General features: G+C 34.4%; 1 protein-coding gene and 1 long non-coding RNA gene across 2 annotated transcripts; one reads left to right on the top strand and one right to left on the bottom strand.

Annotated features, from left to right (window-relative positions):
* The first annotated feature begins 2013 nt into the window (after positions 1 to 2013).
* LOC110771069 (DHBP synthase RibB-like alpha/beta domain-containing protein) lies at positions 2014 to 4313 on the top strand. Its single transcript, XM_021975309.2, has 5 exons — positions 2014 to 2218; positions 2318 to 2548; positions 2738 to 2913; positions 3078 to 3369; positions 3972 to 4313. The coding sequence occupies exons 1-5, from the start codon at positions 2106 to 2108 to the stop codon at positions 4036 to 4038; spliced, it is 879 nt and encodes a 292-aa protein (XP_021831001.1). The 5' UTR covers positions 2014 to 2105; the 3' UTR covers positions 4039 to 4313.
* An 884-nt stretch (positions 4314 to 5197) lies between these two features.
* On the bottom strand, positions 5198 to 7093 carry LOC148294046 (uncharacterized). The gene is made up of 2 exons (XR_015836439.1): positions 6578 to 7093; positions 5198 to 5380 (listed from the first exon to the last, which is right to left on the bottom strand). It is a non-coding gene; the product is annotated as an uncharacterized LOC148294046 (long non-coding RNA).
* Positions 7094 to 8961: the final 1868 nt, after the last annotated feature.

The following is an 8961-nucleotide window of genomic DNA, read 5'->3' as shown; positions in this document are numbered from 1 at the left end:
CTCCAACAGATAGCGATATTGCAAGAGCAATTGTCAAGCGCTAATCAAGAAGAGCAATGGTGCTTTTCATGCTCTTAGTTCTTATTGGATATTTTTATAATTATTTTTAAATAAATAGTATAGCTGCCACGAGGCTATACTCTTTAAAAAAAATTAAATAAAAAATCGGCCGCCTAGGTGCTATTACGTGGGTACTTTCTTTAAATTAATGTTTTTAATAAATAGTACAGACGCTATACTAGGGTCTTTTTTTTCTTAAATTTATTTTAATAAATAGTATAGCCACACGGATATACTCTTTTTAAAAAAAAATTAATGAGCGCTAGGCGCTTAGTTCCAAGGCGGGGCTTTTTTTAAAATAATAAATAGTATAGCTGCACGGCGGTACTTTTTATATCTAGCCACACGGCTATACTGTGGTCCTTTTTTAAAAAAAAAAAATTAATAGTATAGCCGTGCGGCTATACTATTTAAATATAGTGGGATCCTTTTTTATTTATTTATTTATTTATCCTAATTTTCGTTTATCAATAAGAGTAGTTTAGAGCATTATCCATTACTATTAGGCCATTATCCGAGTCTCTATTGTCCTCTTTTGATTTTTTTTACTTTTCCAGAGTTATTACTCGTATAAAGAATTTAGCATTTTACCGTTTAATATTTGTATTATACACATACATACATATTTTTCAATAATACTTCCATTTTTCATATACGTCTTAAAGACTCGGCAAAATACACATTTTAAAAAAAACAAACGTGTGTATTGTACTCGTATGTACATATTTTTCATGTTTAATACACATAGTTTTTACCAAATTTTCAATAATACACACAAAAATCATGTATTATACATGTAATTTTCACATATTATTGAATAAAAATAATATATATTTAAATATTATATAGTGGTCAAACGTTTTAGTTCAGTTGTAACTTGCCAAAATTTTGCCGAATAAAACACATACGTATTTTATTCGTATTTTTTTTGTTCGTATTTTACTAACTACGAAAGAATTTGAGAGGCAAAGATTATTTCTTACTTGTTGTTAAGAAAAATGCAAGATGGTGATTTTGCAATCTCTTTGCCAACCAAAACAACAATTTCAAACAAAGTTTTATGGTTATAGTAGTAAGAGAGGTGGTAGTATTCTTCATGTAAAGTGTTGTTTGAAAAGTGAAGCAATTACCAAGACCACTTCAACTCAACATCAGATTCTCTAAGAGTATCTGCAATGGGTTCCATAAACCACCTCCTAAATAAATTTTAGGGAGTAATCGGAAAAATACAACTTCAACCATGCTCCCTATCCACCTCCTTAAATAGGGAGACCTCTAGGAGCTTCGAAATCTGAGGAGAGAGAAAGAACTCCTAGTTGCTCCCTATAATTTAATGTTGATTTGTTTTACGCATATTTTAACATTTTAATTTGGTAATGCTATGGGCACCAACTCTTTTCCCAACTTTTTAAAAAATAATTATAGCATTTATGACTTCCTAAACTAGGGAGTATAATTGAAGTTGAAATTTTATAAATAGCTCTTATAATAGCTTTTGTGTATTTTTAGCTAAATTTTAACTAAATAAGATATGCTCAAAGTTGTGCAAAAGAAGCTTTTGCACAATACAAATAGTATAAAAAATCTAGTATAATCTAAGCCTAACAAAACATGCTGATTTTTTAAATTTACAAAAATGCCTTTGATTTAGTGGTCACATGCAATGCACGAAACTTACTTTTACATGAATTCTTAGCACAAGTTGCATTCATGTCTTTAATTGGCACACATCTCAAACTTTTAAAATACGAACTGATGTGACAGTATTTCATTTGTTTTCTATATGAACTTATTATAGACCTATTTATTTATAATAAACAAGAAATTATCATATTAATTGGTAACTAAAAATTAGGAAATTATGTAACTAGTGTCTATAATATTATTGTATGAAAAGTAATTATGCCTAGATAAAACCTTCAACAAAGTTTAGGGACAATTTGTGTAACTTGCCCTTCTAAGGAAGAAAACAATCAACCAACCGTTATGTAAATGGGCTTCTGATCCTCATCGTTGACCAGTTAACACATGACAAACGACGAGTGATGAACATTCCAGCCAGAGTTGCAGCCGCACTTCCCCTACTCGCCTCTCCTTTGCTTCCCTCCTCCTCTCTCAGTCTCCAGAGCTTCTGCTCTTTAATCTCTCACCACCGTCAGTCAGTTTCTCTCTCTCTCTCTCTAAACTTACAAATATAAAGAAAAAAACAAACATATTTCAACTTAACTGTTTTCTTCTTCTTCTTCTTTTTGTTTAGGCGTGCGCAAATTGGGTTTAGTGCCAACAGTGCAGAGCGGAGATTGAGACGCTGCGTTGCTGAGAAAATGGCTTGGAGTGCAGAGAAGTGCGATGCGGGAGTTGAAACTGAGTTGGGGGTAGTTCGACCGGCCACCGGAGCTCACACTGAAGAGGCAGTTGAAGCTCTCAGAGCCGGAAAAGTCATTGCAGTCCCCACCGATACACTTTACGGCTTCGCTTGCGATGCTTGGTATGACAATCTATCCAATGCAATGTACCTGTTTGTTAAAATTCCTCAGTGTCTGAATTATTGTTTCTGAGATATTGGTTTGTTTAAAGGAAGTGCTCTTATTCTTGTTATGATGATTTACAAGAAAACCCATCTTCTTCTTTTTTGTGTGTAATTTTGTAACCTTGTAATGGTGGAGAATAATTGCAGTTCTTTGGAAGCAGTGAATCGGATATATGAGATTAAAGGACGTAAACATACAAGTCCTCTTGCAATTTGTGTGGGGGATGTGCCAGACCTTAAGCGGTTTGCTGCCACAGAACACTTGCCCCATGGCTTACTTGAGAATCTCCTTCCAGGACCTGTTACTCTTGTACTAAACCGAGGTATAAAGAAAGAAAGGAAATTGTTGTATTCAAGTATAATTTATCTTTTTGATATGCACTACCATTTGACTGATGCTGCAAACCCATGGGATTGGTTTGGTTTTCAGCTTGATATCTTTCACATTCAGTTTTGAATAAGAAAAGCTAGTTTGGGTATTTTGCAGGGGAGTCGAGTATTCTTGAGAAGTCTCTGAACCCAGGATTGGATAGTATAGGAGTCCGAGTGCCTGACTGTAACTTCATCAGGGACATTGCCCGCAGACTGGGGAGTGCATTGGCCCTTACAAGTGCAAACCTAAGCGGGCAGCCAAGTAGTGTTTCCATCAAAGATTTTGAGAACCTCTGGGAACATTGTGCATATGTTTACAATGGTGGTGTGCTTCCTTCAGGCCGTGCAGGCTCAACAGTCGTGGACCTCACCAGACTAGGCAAGTACAAGATTCTTCGACCTGGAAGGTGAGCATCCAGTTGACACAGTACCTTGCCTATAAAGTAATGGCTGAGAAAATGAAATTGTATGACATTAGTGTTATAGTTTTGTTATTTAAATATAGGAAAAGTTGTTAAGGAAATTATAGTTGGCATCTTATAAAGAGGAATTTTCCTGAGGAGGGGGTGGCGTCTGATTATAAAGCACTTTAGCTGAAGTTTGTCTAGTACTCACATAGAGATGACTATAATTCCTATTTTTTATGTATTTTCTCTTGTTGAATTAACAAAGTGGGTGGAATGGATATCTATAAGGTTTGTAGATGTTTCTTTCTGTATTAGATAAATATTGAACCCTGCACATAGCATGTAAGGAACAATGTTCTTAAAATGTTCAATATTCATTTATATTTATTCCTAATTTTGAACTGCAAATGTTAAATATGTTAAGGATTGTTTAGACGGATCAGTGTGGAAAATGTCCGTCTTTAGATACGTCTCCTTTATATCCTGTTCTTTATTTTTTTTTCGGCATGCAAATCATTTATTTAGTACAACTAGGTTGTAGTCTCTACCTGTTGTGTCCATTAGTCTGCTGGTATTAACTGTGCTCTGTTTTGGCTTTGCAGTGCAAAGGAAGAGACTGTTGCAATCCTTGAAATGCATTCTCTTGAGGAAGATGGAGCAGCTACTTAAAACCACATGCATACAACTTCCCTGATATATATGATTTAAACTAAATCATTTGATGATTAATATGAGTGGTGGCTGGAATGGGTGAAACCATGGTTCTAAAAACCAGACTGTGACCTGACCGGCTGGTACGTATGATTCGATTTTACACTTATAAAATCAGGAGTGAATTTATAATTTTAGAATTCTTTTTCTTTGGAATTTTTATATGGATTGAAGTGATTGTAGTAGTATTTTTAATCAAGTTACTGGTTGAATATAAAATCATTAACCACTAATTTGATAGGAGTTTTATATTTATCTATTTACTTCAAATGATGAAGATCATATGTATAGATGTTTCTATTTATATTCATATAGACTTAGAAAAGTGGCTCGTGTACTGAACTGAAGCAGTCGGGCAAAGATTTTAGTTAGAAAGCCGGAAAGCAAGTAGCCATTGATTTTTTTGGGTTTAGGTTGTTAAGTTGTCTTCCCACGACAGAATATGTCGCAAAACGGCGTTTAGTAGATTCGTGGTTGTTCCTCCTGGCATCAAAACGTAGAACTCCTCATCATCATCTTTCCTTTGCTTTTGTTGTGGGTGTTACAAATTAAATTATTCAATTATAATTTTGGATGGGGTTATATGTTCACAATTAAAATGAGTGCAAACTCAAGGTCGCATTTGGATCGAGGGATTCCAAATTTATGGATTTTTTTTTTTTTTTTTTTTGGTTATTGAGAAATTATGGGATTAGTCACAAAGGATCAATACAAACTAGGCCTGGGCACGGTTCGGGTCGGGTTGAATTTTGAGTGACCCGTGGGCCGAACCGAGTAAGATATCGGTTCTCGGGTCGGATCGGCTCCAAATTGAAAGCCGAAATTGGGCCGAACCGGTCGACCCGATAGGCTCCGGTTTGGTTCAGGCTTTTTGGTCGGTTTTGGGCTTTAGCCCACTACTAGTTATTTTTAAGCCCAAATCACTTTTTTGGGCCAAAATCTTTATTTTTTGGGTCAAATTGCCAAAACCTAATTGGCTTATTTATTCAAAAGCCCAAGTTTTTTCCACAATGCCAATTTTTCAAACAGGCCATCCATTAAAGCCCACTTCATTTTTCCTAAACCAAATCCTGTAAATTCAACTAAATTATAACCTGTTTTTTTTTAGTTTCTAAACTAAATCACAATCACAAGCATCACCCAACTATCAAATTAGTTGTTTCTTACATCCCATGACAAAAAATACAAGTAAAGTACCAAATTATATTTTACAACCCATGACAAAAAATACAAGTAAAACACCAAATTAAATTTTAAATACCAAACAGATTCACTCGTATGATTGTATCAGTTAAGGGAGCTGCAAAAAAAAATACACTTGTATCAGTTTAAAATCACTCACCAAACAACCAGAATCATACTCCAACTCGATAGTTAATTTCACCCAAAAAAAAAGTGTTTGCAGTTTCTGTCTGAAATCATTTAAACTGATCAAAACAAGTTATAGCACCTCAATCGACTCAAATACACAGATAAAAACACTTCTCAATTAGTTATCATTCAAAACATCTTATAAGCTCTGTTCCAAAGCAAACTAGATTCATCCAAAATGAAAGAATGAGTAAATTAATTAATGAACATTACAGGTGTGTATGTGAAGTTGCTTTTATATATCCTCTGAATGTGTGGGTAATGAAAGATTGTGGTGAAGAAAAGTCTTGGACGAAAATGTTTTATATTGATCCAGGTTGTCATGAGGAGTGGCCTTATGGCTTATATCAACTGATGAAAAGCTTTGAAAATGGGGGATTTCTGATGTTTCATTCTAGTAGTAATGCATTCATTTACTATCACCCAGAAAACTACATATTCAAATACCTGAAGCTTCGCGGGTTTCAGTCAAATTTTGAAGCAAAATCAACCAAGTAAAATCAAATACCTGAAAACTACAGATTCAAATACCTCTCTCCAAGTAAAATCAACCAATTGAAGTACAAGACCACTTCTTATTTTACATATTCAAATATATTTTTATATTGCTAAAAATCTTACAGTGCCATCAATATATGATGGGCATGCACTACAAAAAACAGCAGATTTAAAAAAGCATTCCATGGCTTGTTCTTAATGATATTATTTGTATGTTTCCTACAAAAATTGAACATAAAAATTCATGGCCAAAAAGAAAGAATCTGGAACCCAGCAGTACAATATGAACTGCAACAAGGGGCGCTTCAAGGATAGCCAGGTATCTTAAAGATAGATGCACAAAGATCCCTCTTTGCAACCAATATAATCAACCAATACACACTGATAACAAGTGTATATACGCAGGGAAACTAAATAAATAAACAAAAACCCATAAACCCATCAAATAGGTTATTTGAAAGTTGAAATACACACCCATACAGCTTTATTCACCCATATCAACTCATATTTATTTGTCAGAAATAGTTGAAAACGTTTGAAAGAACTTAATCATAAAACTAATGAAGAAAAAAAGACAAATAACAGATTGAACATTGTAGGCATTCAAAGAAGAGATGCTGCGACTCACAGTAGCATTGAAAATCCATGAAACTTGGGGAACATAAGCAACAGTCCCCCTGATTACAACACCAGAATCTGCTCTGGGAGGCAGCGCTCCAAGCATGGCTAATACAAGCGATGTCTTCCCTTCTCCAGTGCCGCCAACAACTGCCACTAAGCTTCTCTGCCTGCAAAAAGAACAAAATAAAAACCAGAAGATGAGATAGGATGAGGTCGAGAGAGAGAGGATGAGGTCGAAAGAGACAGGAGATGAGAGGAGAGAGAGAGAGAGATCGATGACGGTGAGGGTGAGGTCGGGAGAGAGACGATAGAGGTAGAGGGTGAGAGAGGCGGCGATTGAATTTGAGAGAGTGAAATGAAAGAGAAAGGTGAAGGAGCTAGGTTTAGTTGTGGTTGTGATCTAGTGCAAGCATCCTCAAGGTAAAGCTCTTCTTTTACCCAATAAACAGAGGCCACGTGGTATATTTATATATTATTGATTAATGCTCGGTTCGGGTCAGGTTTTCCGGTTCCAAATTTTTTTGAACCGAAGGCCGAACCGTTGACTTCGGTTCGGGTCAAGTTTAGTGTTGACTTTTTCAGTTTGGTCAAAAAAACCTCATTTTTCGGTTCGGTTTGGTTTGGTTCGGTCGGTTCATTCGGTTTATCGGTTTTTATGCCCACCCCTAATACAAACTAGCCACAAAAAGGCCATTACAATTACAAAGAAATCTAACATTAACATTAAGACAATATGGTGCGCCTCCACCAACGATCACACATGACTAAAGAAACTCTGGCATAGGCATCCCGACTAAGATTGCAAACTCAGAAAAATAAAAAATAATAAAAAAGAGATAAAGTTTGGAAAAACCAAGCCAAAACAATACAAATAAAAACTCTCACAAATGAGAGGTGAAAACTACACAGAAAACCCAAAGAGAGTTTTTGAGATTTATTCCAAAAATAAAGAAACTAAACTAGCCAAATTTCAACCCCGTTATCATAAATCCAACACACTGTCCTCAAACACCAAAAGATAACATATACGCACCAATCGACTTTATTCTTTAGCAAATTGAGCAGATACACCGAAAAATGATAAATCTAAAAAGATATGTTACATAATTACGCCATAAATGAGCCAAAGAAAAAGATAGGGAGACGATGCATGAGGGGGAAGCAAAGAGGAGGGGAAGGAGGAGGGGAAGGGGAGGAGGTGGAGAGAAAAGGAAAAAAGAAAGGAAGGGGGAACAAAAAGCATGGTTGTCACCACGCCCAAAAGGGGTGGCATCTAAAGTTCTCTCCCTAACATCTAAATATATGGATTTAGATGATATTATAAGGTAAAATTATTTGTATAGACTATTACAATCCATGTATGCTAAGATTTGGATAATAACAAAAATAAGAAAACAACCTAAATCAATAGTTTTAGATGACATTATAAGGTAAAATTGTTTGTATAAGACTATTACAATTCATATATGCTAAGATTTGGACAATAACAAAAATAAGAAACCAAACGAATTATAAATAGTTCCTTACATGTAGTCATTTAAAATGCATTTAAATGTACTACATGAGGGACGAATCCATGTTGGGGGCTATATCGGCTATAGCCCATACAGATTTTTTTCAATTTTTAAAAAATGTGATGTAGTATTTACACACAACTAAAAAACTAATAAAAAATTAACTTGATAATATCGATACTGAATGAATCATTAATGATTTTAATTCTTTAAAGATTCGAATGGTGCAACTTAAATAGTTTTATTCTGTATTTACATTGCATGTTTATTTATTATTTTCTTTTTTAACAAGCTTCTATCTTTTGTATTAGATACATTTTTAGGGGTATATTATGGCTCATTATGTCCTCCCTAACTAGGTATATCATTTTTTTTTGTTATCAATAAAATTCGCTTGTGTCATTGAGTTTCTTTGTAAGGTAAATCTAGCCTATTCCATTTTAAATTCATGAATCCGTCCTTAACTACATCTAGTTATTTCAAATACATTTAATCTGATATGACTCTTGTTTTTTTAAATACCAAATTTAACCTTATTGTCAAATTCAAATAATTTCTTTCAAATCTCTCCATCCAAACAGAGCCTACACTCTAGGGAAAATGTTCAAATAAAGTTATATTTGGTAATTTGATTTTGTCTACCTTGCAAGCCTATACCTATTATATCACACATTTCTATATATATCAAAGAATTTAGAAAAAGAACGGTAGATTCTTTGATTTGTTTGCCTTGCAAAATCACACCACATCATCAACATGATGTTGTGCTAGTCGTACAAACAATGAATTTTTTTTTACCAACGTGAGAGGGGAAAATCAAATTTAAAACTTCTCTCAATATTGAATATTGAAAAGACAAACACCAACTACTAATGTA

This window comes from Prunus avium, chromosome 6, assembly GCF_965620075.1.
Source record: "Prunus avium chromosome 6, drPruAviu1.hap1.1, whole genome shotgun sequence".
Lineage (NCBI taxonomy): Eukaryota > Viridiplantae > Streptophyta > Magnoliopsida > Rosales > Rosaceae > Prunus > Prunus avium.
The sequence above is the reverse complement of the archived record's forward strand: the minus strand, read 5'-3'. Positions and strand labels throughout refer to the sequence as shown.

What these genes read in the sequence shown, in the direction of transcription:
- LOC110771069 (XM_021975309.2), top strand. Translation starts at nt 2,106, where the DNA reads ATGAACATTCCAGCCAGAGTTGCAGCCGCACTTCCCCTACTCGCCTCT. An exon ending in TACTCTTGTACTAAACCGAG is followed by an intron (nt 2,914 to 3,077) that starts GTATAAAGAAAG and finishes GGTATTTTGCAG; the next exon opens with GGGAGTCGAGTATTCTTGAG. An exon ending in AAGATTCTTCGACCTGGAAG is followed by an intron (nt 3,370 to 3,971) that starts GTGAGCATCCAG and finishes TTGGCTTTGCAG; the next exon opens with TGCAAAGGAAGAGACTGTTG.